Here is a 26556-nt window from a genome sequence, read left to right as displayed (position 1 = left end):
AACAAAACCCAAATATAGTCACAAGTGATGTTTGTTTCTTTTATAACAGTACTTCAGCTTCATCATCTTTTTATATGTGCTACTGGCATTTTTGGTGAGTATTGGATTTTCTTTCTTTAATTTATAAAATATCTTATAACCTGTAATTACATTTTGAAAAAAGTTATATTGAAATAATACTATATTATTGTTTAAATTAATTGAAAGAATATACAGTATCGTTTAGAAAACATATGCTTATCTCTTAATTGTTATGTACTACTGAAAGTTAGATTTTCTATTTACTGTGCCCATAGAGAAGTCTAAAATTTTGCAGCATATTTTTGGTAAGGCTATAGGAAGTGGCAACAACAATAATAATAAAGCACACAATACAGTTTTATTTATATTTAATATATTGATTATAATGCACACAATGCAATATTGATTGTAATGTTAATGAAGTAATGAATTTGAAGGAAAAGGTAGATTGTTGTCTTATACAGTTACAGTATGTAACAATTTATTAGAATGTATATTTACTTCTGTTATATACAGAATCTATGGTAAAAATACTTTAAAATGATTTGAATTTAATGTTTTATAATTATAATAAAATGTAATCCATACTTTGACTTTTTATAGGAAATGAATATTTTATATTCAAAGCTCAATAAATGGCAAAACTTTTAACATGATCTATAAAACATATTTGATTTATATTGTAATACAACAATTACTGACACTGTCATTGTTATGCATGTGAATAACATCTGCAAAATGCACACGACAAATACTCTATTGATTTGATTTTAAAGAGTTGAGTTGATTTTAAAGAAAAGTTATGTTTAAGTTCTATTTCATTAATTAAAATGTCAATATTACAATTAATAAAACTTATAATAAATACATTTAGACTTGAGTACACTGCAAAGCAGGAAATCTAACTAAATCTTACATATACTTGTATCCTAATATTATACAGACCTACTGTAACACTCCAAAGATACGATAGCTTCTCAGCCCATTATAGCTTAATCAATAACTTAATCATTATTATGTAGGGGGTAATAGATTAGTGTTAGTGTAGATCAGTGGTTCTCAAACTGTGGTACACGTACCAGGAGTGGTACGCGGAGTGCCGCCAGGTGGTACACCATATGACCCTGGAAGTTTGTTGTGTGCACTGAAAAATCGGGATGGGTTTTCATATTTTCTATTTTAATACGTGTCGAATATGCAGCCTACGTACTATGATACAGCTTGCGCTAATGCTTGAGTGGACACAAGAGCTACAATGTAATTCTGTACTATTCTATAGGAATGCGTGCTACGAATGTAAGTGACCAATTGTATTTAGAAAAACTTATCTCCAGCAAATAGAGAGGTAGGAGAATGTGCGTGATTTTGGAACTAAACCAATGTTGTAAACACAGGTATGCATAAAAATGCATTCTAGGAACACTGGTAATCTTGTGAGCACAGGAAAGCATTATAGATACCAGAAAAATATTTAAGAACTGTTCTAAGTTAATTTGAGAAAAATACACAGAGCGTCTCTGTGTTTCGCTCCCATGCGCATTAAATTACAACTTCTTTTAACTTCTGAGACAGACTCCTGAAACGGAAACGGGGGAAAATGCAAGCTTGCAGATTGCTATAGCAGGTAAGCCCCACACTATTTTTGAAGAACCGTATTTACCGTTGGCAAAAAAGCTGACACGTTTTATATGTGGAGAAAAAGCTGCTAAACAGCTTGACCTGCTGCCCCCTCTGAAAGACACAGTCACTCATAGAATTATTGAAATGGTAGATGATATCAAAAGTATGCTGATAGAGTGCGTTAAAATGAGCAGATGTTTTTCACTGCAATTAGATGAGTCTGTAGTTGATTTGGCGAATTTGCTCGTTTACGTTAGATACGAGTTTGAGGGTACGTCCAATGAGGACTTTTTTTGTCTGTAAGCCGCTACCAACGGGAACTACAGGAGAGCACATATTTCAGCTTCTGAATGAATTTATCGAAAATAATGTCATCGGCTGGATAAAATGTATCGGAGTTCGTACAGACGGTGCTAGAGCAATGACAAGCCGACACAGTTGTGTAGTTGCACGAATTAGAGAGGGTGCTCCAGAAATTAATGGATGCATTGCAGCATCCACCTTGAATGCCTGACGATTTAAAATCTGTTAGACCCAGTTGTGAATTGTATCAAGGCTCGAAAAATGAATTCACATCTGCTTTGCTCGACTAAACAGGGTCATCCCTCTCACTGAAATGGTGCTTTTTTATTGTTTATTTTTATTTGTTGTCATACCTGTTTTTTTTCTGTAAAGCACTTTGAGAAGCCACCTTTAAAGGCTCTTTATCAAATAAAGTTTTTTATTATAATATTTATTATATGTGTATGTGAGTGTGTGCGCGCACGTGTGCTCATGTTGGTCATTGAGAATTTCTGGGGTTCCTATGAGAAGATGACTTGTAGGTGGTACTTGGATGCTTTGGTTTGATCAGGGGCGGTACTTGGTCCAAAAAGTTTGAGAACCACTGGTGTAGATTATACTTAAATGACTGGATCCTTGGATTAACTAACTACCAACATCACTGGATGGGCCGAATGGTGTCCTCAAATTTGGAACTATATGTTCTTACATTTTGAGTTAGAAATGTCTTTCCTTACATAAGAAATTAAATACATTTTGGGGTTTGTTCTGTAATTCTGTGGTTGAAATTCCTTCTCACCTGAGAAAAAGTTGGACAGTCATGCTATAGGCACATTTTCTCTGATTTATTTTAAGAATTAATATGGTAATGACTTTTGTTATTACAGACAAAGAAGGACAGAGAGAAGAAAGAAGTGTACCATGAGCACCTTTGATTCAATGATGTTTGAAAATGCCACACTTGTTCGGCCTCGGTTTTTTTATATTAATGGGTTTTCTGGAATTCCCCACACAAAGTACTACTATGTTTTCTTGTGTTTTGTTTATGCTGTAACAGTATTAGCAAATTACTTCATTTTGTTCATCATATACATAGAGAAAAGTCTTCACACACCAAAGTATTTGGCTGTTTTTAATTTGGCTGTAGTTGATATGTGTGGCAGCACAGCACTTATTCCTAAAATGATAGAAACCTTTGTCTTTGATTCTCAGTTCATCACATATGAAGCTTGTATAGCCAATATGTTTTTTGTACAGTTCTTTATTTTCCTAGAGTCACTTTCTCTAGCTGTATTGGCCTATGACAGATTTGTTGCTATTTGCTTTCCCCTGAAATATGACATTGTCAACACTAATTCCCAAATGGCTTTGATTCTCGCTGGTGTATGGTTCTTCACATTAGTTCTAATGATAATATTAGTGGGTTTAATCACCACACTCTCATTCTGTAAAACCATTGTGATTGACAGCTATTATTGTGATCATGGACCTATGTATCGTATGGCCTGTAATAATAATTTCCCAAGTTACATTATGGCAAAAATTGTTATCACAGTTTTTATTTTTGCACCACTTGTTCTAATTCTGTTATCTTATGTTTGCATTATATTTGCTTTGCTGAAAATTGCATCAGGTGAGCAACGCCTGAAAGCCATGAAAACCTGCACCTCTCACCTACTCTTAGTAACAGTTTTCTATATTCCAATATCAGCCACATATATTGCTGCAATCATGTCCACTCTTAACCCAAATACCAGAATAATAAGTACATCCCTGTCTTCCACCATTCCACCAATGCTGAATCCCATCATTTACACAATCAAAACAGAGGAGATTATGACAGCAATTAAAAAACTTTATAAAAGAAACAAGACCATTACTGTTTCCAATTATAATTGAGTTTATTGAACTAACAGGAGAATAATAAGTAATGTTTCAATATGTTGTATACTGTATCTTGTCCAATTTAGTAATGACAACACAGATTAGATGGAACACAAAGCCTGCAATTTCTGTGAACTAACCTGTTGCTTTATTATTAAGTAAATCATTAATTATTCTTTAATGGTTAATTATTAATTATTATAGGTGAAGCAGAGTTTAATAAGTAGATAGTTATAAAATATCGCATGCACTGTATTGTAGAAACCTTTGTAGTCCATTTGTGTCAAACATTATTTGATGTTTAGGAGATTAAATATGTTGCATAATTAAAGTTGTACAATGGGTATATTAGTCTTCTTCATCCTAGCGTTAATCCTGCATCGGCAGGGTCCGCTTGTCGGCACGCCCGTCTCCATTTGGCGTGGTTTTTTTCTTTCCTCTGGCATCACTCAAGGTTTTATTCTCTATGTTCTTTATGTCCTGTAATACGTACCAGTCACTTACTGTATTCACTTTTTTACTTTGTAATAGATAAAGTACAGAAATACTGGGTATATATTTTGTAATTCTCATGCCATTAGGCCTGTGGATTTTAGAATTTCTTTGAGATTTCTAAAGCACTTTTTTTCCTTTGGATAAGTCATTAAACGTGTTAGCAGCTATGTACGGTAATCTGTAGGCCTGACACTAGGTCTGTTACAATGATTAAACTACAGAATATTTGCCAGCATTTCTCCTTATAGTTTTCTCCTTCAAAAAGCTGTATAGTAAAGCCATGTTTTTGATTTTATTCTCCAGGTGACTTTGAATTTTGGGTTTGACATTCAACACACTTTCACTAATTTTCTTGCAAATACTTTCAAAGCATCCCGTCAGTAAATCAGCCTTATCTCTGTGGAATACTGTTAACATCACTGCAGGGGCAGTTCTAGGGTGCATCCCCATGTTAATTGAACTGCACAACAACATGCTTTTATAAGTCAGACAATTTGTACCATTGTCAGAAATTTGATTTCTGAGGAAGCAGTTAAGGAGTTAAATACAACATGATTTCACACGTTTTTTCCATAGACACAAACAGTACTGTATAGGAAAATAAAAAAAAACAAATTGGGTGAGTATTACATTTATACTTTTTTATGCATATATAGATATGTTTATATTTTCCTGTATTTTAACCGAATTAAAAATATTTAATATTTTTATCAAGGTTTAAAAACAAAATCAAATAGATCACAAATAAATCATCATCAAACACTCATTTCACAGTGCAAGGAATAGCAGTCTTACGTAAAACAAATATTTTAACCTTTTGTCAATACTAGCCTTGAAAGCTGTACCTCTGTTAGTCTTTGATTTGCACGCAATGGACTACAAATTTTACCATTTTTCTATCCAAACTTCATTGGAATAATGCCTATAAAGACCGTGAGAGACTACACATGCTAATTCTATCCGTAATGTGTTGTTAAATTAATTTCATATACTGCACATCAGGAAGTCAGTCCTTAACTTTATCTTGCTGCTCTACAACACAGATAACTTAAATTATGGTAAATACTACCCTTGCTTTATGTAGGCATATTTAATGAAATTTTCAGTGTTGAACTGGTTAAATTCACTCAGTGGGTCTGATTCAAAAGTTTAACTCAGCTATACGTCTTAAATGGATGATGTTTATAGCTAGCTAGAGCAGTCATTGAAATATAATTTCACAGCTCTGGTATCATGTTATATTGCATTTCACACTCATGAAAGTGAACTGAATGCACACTGTAGCTCTATATACTGTATATAGTCATCCTTTGCATAACCAAATAAAAGTACTATTTGTAATAATAATAATAATAATAATAATAATAATAATAATAATAATAATAATAATTGTATTATTATTATAGGATGACAATAACAATAAATAAGAAGACTACAACAATAAATAAGAAGAATACATAAGATAAGACACAATTACAATTACAGCAATACAACAATAACAATAGAGGAGACCGTGGAAGGTGGTACTAAGAAGAGCAGAGGGGTGAAGAATGGAACCTGTTAAGTAAAGGCTTTTCTGAAGAAGAAGGTTTTGAGTCTGGATTTGAAGGAGTTTAGAGAAGGTGACTCTCTGATATCCTTGGGCAAAGAGTTCCAGAGCTTGAGGGCATAGCAGGAGAAGGCCCTGTCGCCCATACAATGTAGACGGGCTTGGGGGACAGTAAGGAGGGCAGAATTTGAAGAAAGGAGGTTGCGAGGTGGGGAGTAGGGTGATAATAGTTCAGACAGGTATTGAGGTGCCAAGCCATGTAGAGCCTTATAGATGAGCATGAGGATTTTAAAGTCTACGCGGAATTTGACCGGAAGCCAGTGCAAGGACTCCAGGATAGGAGTAATGTGAACACTTGCACTAGACCTGGTCAGGATTCTGGCTGTTGAATTTTGGACATACTGTAGTTTGTTCAGAGTAGATTTAGATACCCCAGCGAGCAGAGCATTGCAGTAATCAATTCGAGAGAATACAAATATGTTGATCAGCTTTTCAGCCACAGCTAATGATAGCATAGGGCATAGTCTTGCAATGTTTCTAAGGTGAAAAAAAGATGTTTTGACAGTATGCTGTACATGTGGGTCGAATGTTAAGCCAGAATCGAATATAACCCCAAGGTTTTTCAAAGTACAGAGCCATTTACAGATGGGGTTACAGGACTGGCTTTACGAAGTTGATGAGGGGTACCAATAAGCATGACTTCAGTCTTGTCTCAGTTAAGATGAAGGAAGTTTTGAGTCATCCAAATTTATATGTCAGAGATGCAATTAGATAGAATAGAGACAGCCACATCAGTGTCAGGTTTGGTATGGATGTATATTTGAGTATTGTCAGCGTAAAAATGAAAGTTGAGGCCTTGTGATCTTAAAAGTTGACCAAGTGGGAACATGTAAATGCTGAAGAGCAAGGGGCTCAGTATTGAGCCCTGGGGGACACCAGACTTGACAAGACCTGTACCCATTGAGAGAGACAAAGTGACAGCAATCAGTGAGGTAAGATTTAAACCATTTGAGGGCAGTGTCAGAAACTCCAAACACGATAGGTCTAATGTATTTTCCAGGTTGTGGAGGATGTTTGGAAAGTTTGTTTTGTTTCTGCAGTTCCTGTGGCAAATCATGTAGTTGCTCCAGAAGTTACTAAACATCATCCACTTAGGCAAAGATGAGGGAAGAATGATCATGGAATTCAGTAATTGGTGTTCTTTTTCTAGTGTGCGCTTTCTTTTCTAGAATGCATTTGCTTTTTAAAGTGTCAATTCCCTTTTACTAGTGTGAACTGCACTTTGGGGTCACCATAATTCTTGGCCTAGATGAATAAATAAAAAACAATACTTATATGAATATTTGAAAAGGATAATGAGATTTGTATTTTCAGGTCAGAAAAAAGCCTCATCAAGAAAGACGTTTGTCATGAGCTCCCTGAATTCAACTGTTTCAACAAATTCCACGTTTGTTCGACCTCAGTTCTTTTACATCAATGGCTTTTCTAACATTCCACATGTTAAGTTCTACTTCATTTTCTTGTGTTTTGTTTATACAGTAACTGTAATAGCAAACTCTTTCATCATGTTCATTATATTTATAGACCAAAACCTTCACACCCCTAAATATTTGGCAGTTTTTAATTTAGCTGTAGTTGATATGGGTGGCAGCACAGCTCTTATTCCTAAAATGATTGAGACCTTCTTATTTAATTCTCAGTTCATAACATATGAAGCCTGCTTGGCCAGTATGTTTTTTGTACATTTTTTTAATTTCATGCAGTCACTAACTCTTGTTGCACTTGCCTATGATAGATTTGTTGCTATATGCTTTCCATTAAATTATCACAGTATTATCACTAATGGAAAGATGGTTTTGGTTCTGGTTATAATATGGATTATGACAGCTGGCCTTGTGCTAACAGCTGTAGGTTTAGTTACAAGACTGTCATTCTGTAAATCTATTGTCATAAACAGCTATTTTTGTGATCATGGGCCTGTGTATCAATTAGCTTGTAACAGCAATTCTCTAAATCATATTTATGCACAGTTTTGTATTTCAATTGTCCTCTTTATACCATTAATTCTAATTGCATTATCCTATATGTGTATTGTGTTTGCGTTGCTGAAAATTGCATCAGGAGAAGAGCGTTTAAGAGCAACGAAAACCTGCACCTCCCATCTAATCTTAGTGGCAGTGTTTTATCTTCCTATATGTGGAACATACCTTGCTGTGATACTATCTGCCATTCATCCAGATGCCAGAATATTAAATACATCCTTATCTTCTACCATTCCACCAATGCTGAACCCCATCATTTACACATTAAAAACCGAGGAGATTTTGGAAGCATTTAAAAGGCTTTACCATAGAAACAAGTTATCAGCAGCTTTTTGAGAAGCACTACAATTAAAATTTAATCTAATTATTTTTTAGTACTGATATTAATATTTCATGTAATTTGTGATTTTAAATAAACACAGTACACCTCTTTGGATCATTAATAAAATGAATGTTTCTGTGTTTGTTTCTAAGCATATGTATCATATATAGACATAGTCACATGAAATTGTATTACAATAGGTCAAAATATACAAATAAATGTAAGTTATTCATGTTAAATATTGAACAGCAGTTTATTATTATAAATAGATGTGATGTATAAATTATCTAGAATGAAAATGTAAATCTAGAATGAAGCATGCCAATCTGAAAACACAGCTTTTTTAAATGATTATATTTATTGTGCTTTGTTTTGACTTATAACAGATGTACTTCTTTTTGCCATTTTACATTATGTACATACCTTAAATCTGTGGGGAACCTTTTTTCCTAAAATTGTATCAAAGAATTGTCTTTCTGAACAAAAGCAGATTAAAACAAAATAAAGAAGACTACAGTGCTGGGCAGTTTTTCTCATTGTTTGTCTACTAATTTTAAAAGACTTTCTGGACAGCTTTTGGAAATATACTGTATGTCAGAAATATGTCTTAATTAGCACAAGAAGCTGTATCCCTGCAACACATACTGTAGTGCACTTCAGTGCAAACCATCTGTTTTTTTCATAAAATACTCTGCATTCTTGTGACATACATGATCCAAAGAGCTGAAAGAGTTTTGTCTTTAGCCTCCAAAAAACTAGTTGTTAATCTTTTCCATCCTCATGCTTTTAAATTTCCAAATATATTTGTTGAGTACGTTGTTGAAAAGTTTTTACGTGCTCCTTCTGACTATAAGTTTATGTACTTCACAAAACGTTATAATGTTTTAAACCTTTACTATGGATATTTGCACTCGCAGTAAAAAAATGCATACTTTCTAGAATTTGATTCTAGAGCACCCTACATTACAAACTCCAAGTGTTTCATTTTGTCTTTTGCTACAATATCGACAGAAAGGTAGTTAAAAGGAACATGTCAAAATGCTTCTAAAGTAACCACAAGTTTACTTGATAATAATAGAGAAATCATAACAATGACCCAATGTTGTTTCATGCTAATCATGCCGAAACTGAAAGAAGGACACTTGATTCGAAATGAAAATACTTTATTTTTTCATTGACAAAAAATAACACCACACTCTCTTGTTTAAACATATTTTTTTGTTGCTGCACAGACTGTTAAACCAGAGGAAAAGAACGCCTTTTTCTTCAAAGCATTTAGTTGATCCGATAATGTATTCATTTCCAATCATACAAAGTAAGTTTTGAGAAGCTCCGATTCACCATGCCTATAATGGTTTCCTGGAGATTGCAAGGCAAGGCCCTTTAGCCTCTGGACCAATCAAAATTTACGGATGTGGTCCACCCCCAGTCAAATTCAAAACTCATAAAATTACGAAACAGAAGTGCAGTGCAGCGGTCAGGTCTGGCTTTTCCATCTATGCCGATACACTACACGTACAATCCCTCCTCCTCCTCTTGACTGATGGCCAAAAGTTGGAAATCTGGGAGAACTGTACGTTGCATTGGCATCTGTGAAGAGCTGTGTAGATGGTGCTTCTTGTGGGGAGACAGCGGGGACAGCACCAGCCAATTCCTGGGCGGAGGTGAGCAGAGAGGCCGGGATGGAGTGTCCTGAGGTGGTGTTTGCTCTGCTGGAGGCGGAGGGCTGTGTGGAGATACGTATTCCTCCAGGCACAGCAACCTGCACAGTGGGGAGAGGCACTTATCAGGAGATGAAGGTCTGTTTGGAAACAGCTGAACTAGCGTTTGACTGCCAGAACATACTGTCTCTGGGTTCTGCATCTTTAGGAGTGTCTCCAACCTTCCAATCCTCACCAGCAATGAGTCGTACTGCTCTCGCTGCTGCTGAAAATTCTTCACACAGATGCTGCTTTTAGAGGTTGGCACCCTGGCCAGTGGCCGAGGGCAGAGACCCACAGCATGTGGCAAAATATCAGAATACATGTAAGAAATAACATCAAAATAAACTTTCCATCTTACTGCTTTCTTTTTTACTGTCCTGGTAGTCTTCAAAGATCGTTTCACATGTACAGATGCAGCCATTCAAAATGCGCGGGCAATACCGCATTATTTTCCGGTACGCTGTACGCAGTCTACCACGAGTTACCGGTAAATACCGCGAGTTACCGGTAAATACCGCTAGCAAAATAATAGTATCCAGAATTTCCGCAAGGTGAAGCTAATAAAGGTCAACCTCTCATGTTTGAGCTGTCGCCATCAAAGTCTTTAACGAAGATATTACTAATAGTATTAATAATGAATGACCTTGGACAAGCTGGATGGATTTTTAGAAACATCCCATCAGTGACATCACTGAAGTCAACTCCTAGGTAACTGTCGTGTGGATAGTTTCACAAGAATCAGACAAAGGTTTAAGCATCGCTTGTTCTAGATAAAACTGCAAAAAAAAAACAACAACCCATAATGTACTTCTTTGCGTCTCTGTTTGCCCAAATCATATATTCACAACGTGAAATTAGAAAATAATATTACGTTACCAAAATCCGCAATATGGAAACAGAACCTGTGTAATTGTTGACAGATGATGTACTCGTAACATTTTTACAAGACGAACTACAACATTTAAAAAATGACTTGTATGTACTTGATATCTCTAATCAATCCACTGCACTGTATTAAAACAAAACGAAAACGAAAACGCCCTGGGCATACCGTTTCGCGCTTCTTAGCAGTTGCTCAAAAGTAATTTGACCATATGAAATGCATAATATAAACCTAGAAACATATACGTGAGCAGTATTTACGTAGTATCGGTGTCAAGACATACCTCTCAAATACTGTAAATCAAGTTAAAAATATCTCAAGACCAATTCTGGTCATAATGAAACCATGTTTCGTGTATGTTTTCTTTAAAGTACCGAGACCAGCCATATACTGTATGTTTATGTTCCAAAATTAATATCGTTTATGGCCTTCACACGCGTTGCAGTATGCTCCTATTCTTTTTATGCTCAGGCACTAAGATTTCCCTTCAGTGGTAAAATTCCATATGAATATTCTATACTACAACGGGCACAGTAAAGACGTTTACTGTAAATCTTTCTACGACAGACCAACGGACCACGAGTGCCCCTGTCGGTCAACCAATCACGTACCGCGGTACCCCGCGTCATCTTGCGTCACGATGTGCGACGCCGTAGCTAATTACCTCCGGTACGTGTCTGTACAGCGCACTTTGAATGGCTGCATCTGTACAGTGTTTTCATGAAGAACAGGCTGCAAAGTAATATTTATAACAGAATGTATAATTCAATACAGCAATAATTCCTTGTATTATGCACTATAATTGGGTATTTCAGATGAAGCCCGCTGTATTAGCTTACCCTTCGCACTTTGCAAGCCAATTCTTATCGATGTCAGACTCACATTCACACCAAGGTCAGTCCACAGCTGTCTTTGAATTTGAGCATCATTTTCTTCCGTCAGTTTGTCAATGGCTCGCACTATAGGATCAACAGTTAGTTTGTTATAAAAATAATGTGTGTTTTTGTATTCACATGTAATAAAATATTTTTACAAAGTTAGTTACCTTCGGTTTAGATTCTCTTTCCCTCCTCTCCCCTTTATAATGTTGTCTCACTGTGCTTTCACAAACAAAGATGTCCATGGAAGCCAAATGCTGTACAATGTCTCTTGCTGACTTCCCATTTCTTTTCATCTTCATTATTTGGTGTGAGACAGTCTTCTTGATTTTGACCATAGTCCGTCTCCTTACCAAAGCTATAGTGCAGTAAGTTGTCTGTCATGACAAATGGTACAGATAAACGTGTACTATACCGATGAGCTAATATCTGGGAAATGCTTCTTTCCTCGAATCGAACACAATATAAAATACTGAGAATTAACACAATATGCCAGGAAATGTGTTAGATGCATTAGCAAGTTCATGCAATTCCATTGAAAAGCCAGGCATGATTTTCTCTCCCAGCCTCAGCAGCAGACAGCAGATAATTGTTTTCTTCTTTGATTAGCTGATCTGTAAGATTGTTGAGCGCAGTGGGGGAATGTGATTTCATAGATACTTTTGTTCTGTCTTGCATTGTCAGATTGTGAATAAATAAAAGCATTTTATTAAACACCCATTTTCAATTTAAATCAAAATGGGGGTAATGCGGACTCTCTATTATATTTTAAATGCCCCCTAAAAAATTCACAGTAATAAATAATGTTCTATAATAGTGACAGACAAAAATCAGGGCAATGACTTTCTCTGCAAGCTAGTCAAAGAAGTAAGAAGGCGACTCAAAGCTCGAAGCCCAGCTGCAACAATAATTTATACAGTGTGCATTCTCCGGTCACAGCATAAAATAGAGCAATGCAACACACAAATTTTCTTTTGTCCATATCTTTGCAAGGGAAACACATAAAGCCTTCAAACCAAACGCATTTAAAAGATCTTGACTTGTGAAAATTTTCACAGGCTCCACATAAAACTATCAGTGAGCTAATTCTTTACGTCCTGTTTTCATTCAGGTAAGGGTCAACTAAATACGCAATACTGCCGACGGTAGGAAAATTCCTATTTACTCAGCAGCTTATTAAAAACAGCACCCTTGATGTTCAAACTGATTTTTTACACAGAAGACTGACACAGCTTTGCGTTCTGAATATCTTTTTCTCATGCTTTTGTGATCATCGCTGTTCCATGTGGGGTCGTGCCCCCCGCCACCCATTCCGTCCCGCACACCTGGGGAGCGAACCCGGGTCGCCGGCGTAACGCAACAGGGCACCAACCCCATGAGCTAAAGGAGACCTCCCTCAGCCCAGACAACTGAGGTCCCTGCTACGTGCAGTGAGGGAGCTGACATCACCGCACTAGCTCCGCTACACCCTCCCCTGCTGAACTTTGTCTCGGTGAAGGCGAAGGACACTCCCCCACTCCCGCCCAAGTCACGGAATCATTGTGATTCCCCGCGGGGTCGTGCCCCCGCCACCCGTTCTGTCCTGTACACCTGGGGATGAGAACCCGGGTCTCTGGCGTAATGCAACAGGGCACCAACCGCGTGAGCTAAAGGAGACCTCCCAGGCAGCTGAGGTCCCTGCTATGCTCAGTGAGGGTGCTGACGTCACTGCACTAGGTCTGCTACACCTTTATTATTTTTTTTAATACTGCACCATTAGACATGCAATTCACTTGGATAGTGGGGTCTTCTTCATGACTCAATAGCTTTTTAAGCACAACACCCACAATGCTGCAACTAAGTGTTTTACACAATAGGCAGGTCCTCTCACCTTTCCAACTTTGTTTTGGGTTGTGAATCCTTTCCTTATTTTCTAGATCAACAAAATGCTTCAAAGAAAGAGGCGCTCTTTTCCTCTGGTTTAACAGTCTGTGCAGAAACAAAACAATCCAGTTTAACAAAAGAGTGTAGCGTTACTTTTTGTCAATGAAAAAATAAAGTGTTTTCATGTCGAACAATTTGTCCTTCTTTCGGTTGGGTAAACGTGAATAACATGAACCAACACAGGGTCATTGTTATGATTTCTCTATAATTATAAAAAACCCTCAAATTGTTAAATTTTGGTTATTTTGGAAACATTTTGACATGTTCCTTGTAACTGCACTGTTGTCGATATTGTATCAATAGACAAAATGAAACGCTTGGAGTTTGTAATGTAGGGATTTCAATATTTATGTCTTTATTTAGTGGTTTCATTAGTGACAAAGGCTAAACGTTCAGCTTCACTAACACGTACACCGTATGGCCGACATTACAGGTATTAGGGTTAATAATACTGGCTGGCTCTCTGTTGGGTGACGGGCTGGTTCGATCCCCCAGCTGGTACAGTAGGGTGCATACCCACATGAGTCTGAAAGAGCTACATTATTAATAATATCTTCCGTGCTGCATTAACATTGGAATGTTTTTTTACAAGTGTAAAAAGAGGTGATTCACAACGTGTCTCCTCTATAACTCTTAGAGAAATTTATATTTAATTGAGAAATTCTGCCAGATCCTCACAACATTGTCCAATAATACTCTTCTTGTGTATAATTTTTAGTTAAGCAGGATTTGAGCTAAAGACCATAAAAAAACAGGATTCACTTTTTTCTGTCTCTTTCTCACCTGCTGTGATTCGGGCACATAAAAAAAGGTTAAAAAAGGTCAGACAGGCAGAGGGAAGGGGTTGGGGTGAAACTTATACCCGTTCTGGATAAAGCGGATAGAAAACAGGTGGATTTACACCTGTGAAAAGCGTTCCAATTTTAATGCGATATGGAAGATATTATTCATAATAAATGATCTTGGATGGTCTGTAAACTGAACATTTATAGAGACATGTTGTGTATCTCCTCTTATTACACTTGTAAGAAGATTCCAATGTTAATGTGACACTGAAGATATTATTAATAACCTTTTAAATCTGAGGATGTTAACTCCACTTCACACCTGCATGTCAAGATCATAGTTTCAAAATAAAAAAACATCAAAACTTAGATTGGATGAGAACGTCATGATTGTTTCGCAAGGATGTGAAACGTGACAATTTGTTACAGCTACCATCAGGAGTAAAACGCCAATTTCCCACTGCATTCTGGGGAATGTTGTTTTGACAAGAAACCTCTGTCTTGTCTCCATCTACCACTCACAATTCATCATGCGTGAATGAGTCAAATTAAAAATAAAACGTGTTTACAAAGAATGTGGAATACAATAATACTACCAGCTATATAAATACATATATTTATATTCTTAAATTAATATAGTTATTAATTTCTTTAGATACATAATTCCATATTATATTCCCCAATAATTAAATTCTAAAAATGAGTTTCTTTTACTGCGATAACGAGTGCAAGTATTCATGTAAAATGGTAATTACTTAACTTTGAACGTTTTAGGATATTTAGAAATACCAACAGATTCAATATAGTGTCAATAATATCAGTAATACAACAGTAGTAGTAGTTTGACGTTATTTGTTGTTATAAATTAATGACTTAGATTCGAACATGTTGTGATATTTAGAAATATACAAAAAGTCAATATAGTGTCCATAATATTTGCTATTTTAGTTTTTCAAAGAAATGTTTATTTGTTAAGAGAAAACTCATGGGGACAGCTGGGCCCGTACCTCCGAACTCAGGCATATAAGGCACATGCTTAAGCCACCATGCCACAGATGTAATCACATGGAAAGGAGTGAAATTGAAACAGACAAATCCAAAGAGAGTGTATTACTGTGATAATTTGAGCTACAGTACATGAATATAATTATATCATTATTAATTTATTTAGATAGTCCATTCCATATTATATTCCCTATTAATCAAATTCTAAAAGTATGCTTTTGTTTACTGCAATAACGTGTATATTCGAGGAAAAGGTTAAAACATTATAACTTTTTAAAAGTATATAAACTTAATATAGTCAGAAGGAGCACGTAAAATCGGTTCCAAAATAACCACATGGAAGACTTTGATGTTTAAAATGTCTAGAAAGAAAGTAGAACACTGGTGTGTATGTTGTCTTTAAACTACCAATTCCAGCCATATACATTTAACATAATAGGTTTTTTTTCCTAAATGAATATCGTTTATGACCATCAGATGTGTTATGCTCCTCTTCTTTTTATGCTCAGCTACTAAAATTTCCCTTTAGTTTTAAAATTACATATAAATCTTCAATACACAGTAAAGAGATTAAAAGATTAAATCTTTTCACTAACAACCAATGCAACACAAATGCCCCTGTCAGTCATTTTGGCCAGCCAATCACGTACTGCGGTACAACACAGTGACCTGTGGGTAATTGCATGTGGTACGGGTTTGTATTGTGCATTTTGAATGGCTGCATCTGTAAATATGCTGCCTGTCTGTGTAAGATAAAGGGCATGTATTAGGTAAGCTGGCTGTGCGCCCAGAACATAACAACAACAACAACAACATAACAACATCACTTTATTAGCCCTATACAATTTCTTGTATTAGGAATTCATCTTTTCGCATACCCCAGCTCGCTCTTTATGTTGTCTTATCATTCGTTCAGAATGTGTCTCAGGAACTTGTTTTTTTCTTTTATGGTATAAAAGACTAATTATTTTACTGTTCAGAGAGTTTGTTGGGTGCAAACCGTTGTTCAATATGCATATGAAATAAAGAGATTTCTACTACACAGACACCTGAACTGAACCTGAACTGTGAAAGGTACTGTACAAGTGTGTACGTGTTTATAGCTGGTCTGGAATAAGAAAATACTTACTCTACTACATTTACGAACATCTCCTTATAATTAACAAATCATGGTTCTCTCTCTGAAATGCCCTTATGAGTGTAACTGATGAGTCCCACAGTAACACTGTTGAAGTAATGCATTCCCATGATAATTGCACTATGCAGGATCTTATTTATAAAATGCCTTAGGTTTTTGTCATTTTTACTAGTGTTCTCTTTTACTGTATCAGGTATTATATGCAAATATTTTACAATTTCTTTATTAAGTAAGGCATTTAAATGGCACAGCACATTATATAGCACTCCGCAGCTATTTTTTAGTTGTATATGTATATAATAATTCTATGTATCTGAAGTGATTTTATTGTTGTTTTTTACATTTTAAAAAATAGTATTTGTTAGTGACTTTAAATACTGACACTATTTAAATTTCATGTGCTCTATTTCTCTATTTCTATTTAAGCAATATAACAGTGGAGGTATTATAGTGTTGCACATGAAAAAGAAAATAGTCAGAAAACAAGATGGAAACATTTTAAGGAATTCTTTTGTCTTTCAAAGCTACATTTCATCTCCCTCTTCCTTTTCATATGAATAAGAAGTTTTTTGGTGAGTATAACATGTGCTTGCTTTCCTTACACGATTAAATTCATAACATCAATATATTTGTTTACTGAACAAGAAATATAAAATACATAGTCATTTCCTACAAAGATTTACAGCCTTATTATATTCATTATGTTAATATGTGTTTTATTTTTTATGCAGAAAGATTATAAGTATAGAATCAATTTGGACTTCTACTGGATTATCTCACTGCACTCTACTACATTGTGAAACTATTTACCTTTACTTGCGAAACCATTGTTATTACAGTCCCAACACTGAAACTCACAATAACGTTATATTGTTTTCATTATTACTTTCTGAGAATGGGTAATGCACAAGGTGGTGCTTGGCTTTATTTCTGTCAGGTATATGATAATTCATTTAAGATCATTTAAGTTAATTTCCAAGGAAAGCAATAGGTTTATACTGTATTCTCTTTATGTAACTACCACATTTAATCGATTGATAAAATCTCAAATACTAGTACGCTAAGTAATGTATGTTGTTTAAAATTTAATATACTGCTCAGACGGAAATTAAACCTACAGTTAACATAAGATTAACATAACACACCCTTAACATAAGATTAATCCACACCTATAATTCCAAATGTCCATTTAATAATTTAAATACTGTAATTCAACCAATTCTCAATTTTTTGTTATTAAGACCTCCAATTGTCAAGTCTTTCCAAACATCATAAAATAAAAGAAAACCAAAATTGTGTCTTCTCCATTTTTGTAATATTGAGTTTTAAATCCTTTTACTTACAGGACACAACAAGACAATTGTAAAGAAACTAACATGATCTCTTTCAATTCAACAGTTCCTCAAAATCTTTAATTTGATTGACCTCCTTTCCTTTGTATCAATGATTTTCTAACATTCCTCATGTGAACCATTATTACATTCATACTTATTATTTACATGGAGCAAAAATAACGCCAAGATTTAATCTATTTTGACTGCATTCTGTACTACTGCAGTTGAAATTCTTGCATGTTGTAAATTATAGTACAGAAAGAAAAACTTTTAAAATGCAATGCAATAACGAATTTTCAATTACAGGACAGAGACAACAATTGGGAAAAACCAGCCTCATGAGTTCCTTGAATTCAACACTTCCTCCAAATGTTTCATTAGTTCGACCTCAGTTCTTTTATATCAATGGACTTTCTAATATTCCTTATGTGAAATACTATTACATTTTCTTGTGTTTTGTTTTCACTGTAACACTATTAGGAAACTCTTTCATTATGTTTATTATTTACATAGAACAAAGTCTTCACACCCCAAAGTATATGGCTGTTTTTCATTTAGCTGCAGTTGACACGTGTGGCAGCACAGCTCTTATTCCTAAAATGATCGAGGCTTTTCTGTTTAATTTTCCTTTAATCACATATGAAGCCTGCTTAGCCAATATGTTTTTTGTACATTTATTTCAATTTCTGCAGTCATTTACCGTTGTATTATTGGCATATGATAGATTTGTTGCTATTTGCTTTCCTCTGAAATATCATTTAATCCTTACTACTGCTGGAATGGGTAAAATGTTAGGTGGAATATGGATTCTAGCAGCTGGGGTAGTAATTGTAGGTGTAGGTTTCATTACCAGATTATCATTCTGCAAATCTATTGTGATAAACAGTTATTTCTGTGATCATGGACCTGTGTATCGTATGTCCTGCAATGACAATTTCCCCAATTATGTAATTACCCAGATCAGTATTATAGTATTGCTCACTGCACCTTTGACTCTTATTCTCTCTACCTATGCGTGTATAATTTTGGCTGTGCTAAAAATCGCTTCATTGGAGGAACGCATAAAAGCAATGAAAACCTGCACCTCCCATTTAATCTTGGTGGCAATGTTTTACCTTCCGATATCTGCCATCTACATTGCAGCAAACATTACCACTGTTGACCCAAATATCAGGATAATAAGTACATCCTTATCTTCCACCATTCCACCAATGATGAACCCCATCATCTACACAATCAAGACAGAGGAGGTAATGAAAGTAGTGAAAAGGCTTCACAAAAGAAACAAGACAATTAAACCTAAAGTAAGTAGAATCAATTAACAGAATTTGTAGAGTTTGAATATAAGACATTAGTGAAATATCTTCAGGAATGTATAAATAGGATTAATATACTGTATACATTTTGAAGGAATTGAATATGAAACCATGTAATTGTACATGAAATACAATGAGAAATGAATGAAACTCATATTATTTTTAAGTTTTGTATTGACTTGTAGCTCATTTCTTTGAACGTAGCTGCATATAGCTATTATTTTAACAGTTTTGTACATTTCTTTATTTTGTTCTTTGTTCATTGTCATGCAGCACCCTCACTGTTTCTCTATTCTGTTTTGGCTTCTTTGTTGCACTTTATTTATTCAGCTGTATCTGCCTGAACCTTTCTCCTTGTACTGTTTAAGCTTTACACCTATTCTACAAACCTACACATTACTTATTTTGTTCTTCTTACTGTCTTCTCTCCTACTAGTCTCAATCCGTCATCACCCATCGAGACTCTCCTTTTGTGCTAATTCTTTTCTTATTCTGCTATTCTTTTTTCAATGCTCTTTGGTACTGTCACTCTACCAGTGTGACTCTACCAGACTATAGTTGATTTTGTCTTCAGTTTGTACATTTCATAGAAACATTTTTTCAACTTCAAAAGTGTGTCATACTGTACTGTGGACACTATTCCTATTCATTTTAAGCACAACTTTTTTTTACATTTTTCAAAATAAATTTAATATATTATAAATATTATTGTACTATTTTAAAGTATGTACTTCTGCGGTTGATTCTAACATGAATTAAACTGTGATTTGTAAACTTTGGCACACCATTAAATATAGATGCCAATATATAGATATAGGGGTTTCATGCATTTACTTGGACAATTATTAATTGTAGCAGTAAGTCACAAAATGATTCTTCGATGGCTATTAGAAAATCGACCTTGTGGAAGAACTCAGCAACACACGCACACGGATACTAATACACGAGAATACATTTATTAATACATAAAATGTGCCATTCAAAATGCGCAGTAAATCCCCGTACTGCGTGAAATTATCTGCAGATTAGGGTGTTATACCACAGTACGTGATTGGCTGGCCAAAATGACCGACAGGCAGCACTCATGGTGCATTGGTTGTTAGTGAAACGATTGCTTCATTTAATCTCTTTACTGTGCATGTTTAAATCCAATTAATATTGAATATTAATATGGCATTTTACAACTAAAGGGAAATGTTGGCAGCTGAGCACAAAAAAACAGGAGCATAATGTCTCTGAACGTCATAAATGATATTAATTTAGGAATATAAACATATTTTGTAAGCGAACAAGTAATAGGTTTATTCCATGCTGAAAAGAGAAGAAAGAAAACACGTTTTGACTGCGGAGCCTTCTTCAGGTGTGAGACCTCACACCTGAAGAAGACTCCAAGTTGAAACATTGTGTTTTCTTTCTTCTCTTTTCAGCATGGAATAAACCTATTACTTCTTCCTTTGCAGCCTATGCATGCTGATGCAGCTACCCACCTGAAATATTATGTAAGCTATATATGGCAGGTATTGGTAGTTTAAATAAAAAAAACACACCAGTATTCCACTTTATTCATAAACATTTTAAGCATCAAAATCTTTCATTTGGTTACTTACTGTGGTTATTTTGGAAGAGTTTTTATGTGCTTTTTCTGACTGTATTAAGTTTATATACTTTTTAAAAAGTTAAATGTTTTAATCTTTTCTATGAAGACTTGCACTGCTTATCGCAGTAAAAAAAACCTTCTTTGTAGAATTTGATTAATAGGGAATATCATATGGAATCGCATATCTAAAGAAATTAAGGATTTATTTATTTTTATATAGCTCAAATTATTACCGTAGTCCATTTTCTCTGTAAACATCTGCATCAATTTGATTCATTCACCCGTGATTACTTGGAAACATTTCAACTGTCCTTTACAGTTATAGCTTACGTTATCAAGCAATGTAGTGGTGTAACGGCTTTGGCCTGTGACTCACATGCTGGAGGTTGGGGTTCGAACCCCATCACAGCCTGATCTTTCTTTTAACAAATACACATTTCTTTTAAAAACTACAATAGTAAACATTATGGAAACTATATTAATTTTTTTGGTATTTCTGAAACCCCCTCTGTATTTCCTGTTTTCACAAAGTACATATGCAAATCTTTTCACAGGCGGAAGGATGTTCTTTGCTCTTACCAGAGTACGCCTTGTTGCATTTTTAAGCATCAGTCAAAGCATTGTGAAGTCTGCCAAAATCGTAAAAAATGTTACCAAATATTATTGGTGAAACTGTTACCTGTCCTGGATAAAGTGACTTGAAAATAGGTGGATTTACACGTAATATAAAAACGTTCCAAATTTAATGTGATACGGAAGATATTATTAATAATAAATGACTTTGGACAGTCTGTAAACTGAAGATTTATGGAGGAGACACATTGTGTCTTTTCTTTCCAGCTTGGAATTTACTTTTACCTACTTGTATATTCCATTGCAGCCACTTCATGTAACGCAGCTCTACTTCTCAAAAAGGTTAGGAGTGTTACACCCAGCTGTGTAATGTTATGTAGAATAGACAGTTCTGCCAGTTCTGGGGGATGGGAAAGCATTTTAGCATGTTCTGTTGTCATTGTTGCTGTTTAACATAAGGCAACCAGCAATCAAATGTCCTGTTTTTTCTTAACACTCCTGTTTTTTCTTAATATTACGTAACCAAAATCCGCAATATGGAAACAGAACCTGTGTAATTGTTGATAGATGATGTACTCGTAACATTTTTTCAAGACGAACTACAACATTTAAAAAATGACTTGTATGTACTTGATATCTCTAATCAATCCACGGGTCCCAGCACAAAACGAAAGTAAAACGCATACCGTTTCGCGCTTCTTATTAGTTGCTCAAAAGTAATTTGACCGTATGAAATGCATAATATAAACCTAGAAACATATACGTGAGCAGTACTTAAGCACTGTAGTATCGGTGTTAAGACATACCTCTCAAATACTGTAAATCAAGTTAAAAATATCTCAAGACCGATTCTGGTCGTAATGAAACCATGCAAGGGAGTTTTTATGTCCGTTGCAGTTCTTTTGCAACATGAAAATAATTATATCGTTATTAATTTCTTGAGATACGCGATTCCATATTATATTCCCTTTTAATCAAATTCTAAAAGTATGCTTGTTGACTCCGGTATCATGTTAGTTAAAGACTTCGAAGCTTACAATGTTTAGGGAGAAATGGAATACCGGTGTGTATTTTTTTCTTTAAAGTACCGAGACCAGCCATATACCGTATGTTTATGTTAAGATTTCCCTTCAGTGGTAAAATTAGATATGAATATTCAATACTTAAACGGGCACAGTTAAGACATTAAATATAGATATACATATTGTATACAGTACAGTTTGCATACGGTAATATGTTTATGTTACGCGATTAAAAAATAAATAAAACTGGAAGGTCCAGCACCACCATTATGTTTATATGGTTGTTTTTGTTGGTTGGTTGTTATTATGGTTATTAATAATACGATCTATAGTTGAAATCTGAGCCTAAATAAAAAGAAAAAGCAAGTGATTAGGTTTATGAGCAATCTTATTACTTATTCGTTTAAAACGCTATATAAAATAAAGTTTATTATTAATTTGCTGGACAGAGCGGTGAACATTATTATGCATAAGACAAAGATAACGATCCTAATCAGTTTAGAAATCTGTGTACGCTGTAAGGTTTTTACTTCTTAAACTTTTAAAATACACGTTTTGAATAGAAAGAAATCCTCTTCCTGGCACAGTGTGTATAGCAGACCAGCACATCTTTTTTCTCCAATCAGAGGGGTGTCAGATAGTGTCAGCCAATCACCATTCTGCGTTGGGTAGCAACGGGTGACTGTTCTCAGGCGGAAGATGTAAACAGCTTAATGTTCGTGTTAAATAATTTTTTTTAATTCAATTAAACGGGCACAATTAAGACATTAAATATACATATACATACTGTATACAGTACAGTTTGCATACGGTAATATATTTATGTTACGCGATTAAAAAATAAATAAATAAAAATGAAAAGTCCAGCACCAGCTGGATTCGAACACACAACCTGCCAGTTGGTGGTCACGCACCTAGACCAGTAGGCTACAAGACAGCTCGCATGATCAGGCAGGCGAAACAGCCCTACACAGCCCTGCCGCAGTACACGGATATAATCATACCGTTATTAAATTCTTTAGATACGCGATTCCATATTATATTCCCTTTTAATCAAATTCTAAAAGTATGCTTGTTGACTCCGGTATCACGTTAGTTAAAGACTTCGAAGCTTACAATGTTTAGGGAGAAATGGAATACCGGTGTGTATTTTTTTCTTTAAAGTACCAAGACCAGCCATATACTGTATGTTTATGTTAAGATTTCCCTTCAGTGGTAAAATTAGATATGAATATTCAATACTTAAACGGGCACAGTTAAGACATTAAATATACATATACATATTGTATACAGTACAGTTTGCATACGGTAATATGTTTATGTTACGCGATTAAAAAATAAATAAAACTGGAAGGTCCAGCACCACCATTATGTTTATATGGTTGTTTTTGTTGGTTGGTTGTTATTATGGTTATTGATAATACGATCTATAGTTGAAATCTGAGCCTAAATAAAAAGAAAAAGCAAGTGATTAGGTTTATGAGCAATCTAATTACTTATTCGTTTAAAACGCTATATAAAATAAAGTTTATTATTAATTTGCTGGACAGAGCGGTGAACATTATTATGCATAAGACAAAGATAACGATCCTGATCAGTTTAGAAATCTGTGTACGCTGTAAGGTTTTTACTTCTTAAACTTTTAAAATACACGTTTTGAATAGAAAGAAATCCTCTTCCTGGCACAGTGTGTATAGCAAACCAGCATGTCTTTTTTCTCCAATCAGAGGGGTGTCAGATAGTGTCAGCCAATCACCATTCTGCGTTGGGTAGCAACGGGTGACTGTTCTCAGGCGGAAGATGTAAACAGCTTAATGTTCGTGTTAAATAATTTTTTTTAATTCAATTAAACGGGCACAGTTAAGACATTAAATATACATATACATACTGTATACAGTACAGTTTGCATACGGTAATATGTTTATGTTACACGATTAAAAAATAAATAAATAAAAATGAAAAGTCCAGCACCAGCTGGATTCGAATACACAACCTGCCAGTTGGTAGTCACGCACCTAGACCAGTAGGCTACAAGACAGCTTGCATGAACAGGCAGGCGAAACAGCCCTACACAGCCCTGTCGCAGTACACGGATATAATCATACCGTTATTAAATTCTTTAGATACGCGATTCCATATTATATTCCCTTTTAATCAAATTCTAAAAGTATGCTTGTTGACTCCGGTATCACGTTAGTTAAAGATTTCGAAGCTTACAATGTTTAGGGAGAAATGGAATACCGGTGTGTATTTTTCCTTGTGATATTTTAAGCTCTAGTTGAATGATAGGTGTCGCATTTTAAATCATTTTCATAGCTAGAAATTATGAAACGCCCTGTTAAAAGCAGGAAGTTTTTATGCCCGTTGAAGTTAAACAAAATGCCTGACAAAGTATGGCTTGGACAGATTCCAAGTGCTTGTACAAATGTGCTAAAGAAATTATACTTTGAGTATACAGCTTGTCCAAAGTCATCCATTATTAATACTATTAGTAATATCTTCAGTAAAGGCTTTGATGCATAAATATTTCTGATAAAGGTAGGTTGTGTACTTTTGTCCAACTGAGCAATCTTGCTTTCATAAAATATACCAACATTTTAATGACTGATGATTAACATGCTGTAATACACAGTTCAAAATTAAAGGCTCAAATGCTGTACATGAGAGGTTAAGCTCCCCCTGGCGGTTTTACAAGGCGACGCCGGATAGTTAGTCACGTGACACACGTGAAATGCGTGATACCGCGTGATACCGTGACACGCCCACCGGGGTATGCCGCGAAATACCTCACCCATTTTGAATGGCTGCATCTGTATTCTTAGAAAAGAAAAAAATGTGATAACTTTTTATGAAGTACAGAATATAAGCTTAATAATGTTAGAACAAGCACATTAACAACAGAACCCACTCTAAGTTACCAAGTTAAAGACTCTGATGCATAAAATATTTATGATGAAGGTGGAAGGTTGTGTACTTTTGTCCAACTGAGCAATCTTGCTTTTAAAAAATATACAGACTTTTTAATATCTAATGTTTAACATGCTGTAATACACAGTTTAAAATTATTAAAAGCCTAAACAGTATACAACTTAAATTCTTAATTGGAAAGATTGTCAGCAGTGACCAGGATTTGAAACGGACGTTTTCTGGCGACAGATCAAATCCTGTGCATAAGACGCTAACCTTTTTTTGCTCCACCTGGCAGTTTTACAAGGTACTATTATCCTAATTAAAAAAATATGTGATACGTTGTGGTATGAAGCTGTATGTTGCCCAATGTCCACCCTGTTTTAACGCAGTGTATCTTGCTCATTTTGAATGGCTGATCTGTATTTAGTCACGAAGACTTACAAATACCAAGAGATACATACATTGAGTATACCATTCATTTATACCGTTTCTTTAGTGAGGTTTTTGATTACAACTTCTACACTAGATACTCAACAGCAAGAACATCACTCATATTAATTAAATTGACATCAACTGGGATTGAGGTAACAAGTGAATTCTCAAGCTGCAATGTAGAAGTTGAACACTCATGCAATTTATGTACATTCAGATCTCCCACGGACACAAAGGAACAGCAACCGGCTGTTGTTGCGTCCAATCGACGTCCTCTGGCCCGGTCTGGAGGTGTGGGAGAAGGAGTTAGAGATTCCTACTGCAACGCGCTGGCGGTGCCTCTCTGTGGACCTGGCTAGTGAGTCCTGGCTGAACTAGCAGAGTTTGTGGAAATGAAAAGTGACTGCAGGTCTGAGCAAGTCACACTCTTTAGACGGGAAGAAGACTGATTCATTCCAGATGTAGTGCTAGTCCTGAATACCGAGATTCAGCTGTCGACAGTTCCAACCAAAGTTCACTCATTGATCAGGCGAGCACTCACTGTGGGTTATCAGCGGTTCACGAGGCTTGCTGCTGGGCTAACCTCAGGAGGATCCTTTGGTTACTCGCGGGTGACCTCCGGTCTCGAATCTTAAACTGGCCATCATATGATTGTCCGAGCTGAGTCTGAGAACTTCCTGCAGGCATGCCCTCTGAGCCCTGTGCTGCCTCTTTTATCTGGAGGAACTGCGGTCGTTCATTGGTTGTAAGTTCTGCGTGAATTCAATGTGAGGTTACCCTGCTCTACCAGTTCCCGATTGGCTGATCAAGGTGGAGGATGGGTTAGAATGCTCTCTGAGCTT

The 26556-nt window shown here is 35.4% G+C and overlaps 3 protein-coding genes across 3 annotated transcripts; all 3 read left to right on the top strand.

Annotated features, from left to right (window-relative positions):
- Nucleotides 1–2844: 2844 nt before the first annotated feature.
- LOC102686859 (olfactory receptor 51F2-like) lies at nucleotides 2845–3822 on the top strand. The gene has a single exon (XM_006643028.2). The coding sequence runs from the start codon at nucleotides 2845–2847 to the stop codon at nucleotides 3820–3822; it is 978 nt and encodes a 325-aa protein (XP_006643091.2).
- Nucleotides 3823–7260: 3438 nt separating this feature from the next.
- Nucleotides 7261–8229, top strand: LOC102691253 (olfactory receptor 51F2-like). Its single transcript, XM_006643516.2, has one exon. The coding sequence runs from the start codon at nucleotides 7261–7263 to the stop codon at nucleotides 8227–8229; it is 969 nt and encodes a 322-aa protein (XP_006643579.1).
- Nucleotides 8230–18199: 9970 nt separating this feature from the next.
- Nucleotides 18200–26073, top strand: LOC102686653 (olfactory receptor 7A40-like). The gene is made up of 3 exons (XM_006643027.2): nucleotides 18200–19168; nucleotides 21658–21692; nucleotides 25932–26073. Exons 1-3 carry the CDS (start codon nucleotides 18203–18205, stop codon nucleotides 26071–26073), a joined length of 1143 nt encoding a protein of 380 aa, XP_006643090.2. The 5' UTR covers nucleotides 18200–18202.
- Nucleotides 26074–26556: the final 483 nt, after the last annotated feature.

The sequence above is a fragment of the Lepisosteus oculatus genome, chromosome 5 (genome assembly GCF_040954835.1).
Source record: "Lepisosteus oculatus isolate fLepOcu1 chromosome 5, fLepOcu1.hap2, whole genome shotgun sequence".
Lineage (NCBI taxonomy): Eukaryota > Metazoa > Chordata > Actinopteri > Semionotiformes > Lepisosteidae > Lepisosteus > Lepisosteus oculatus.
Note: the sequence above shows the minus strand (reverse complement) of the source record. Positions and strands in the feature narration are given on the sequence as shown.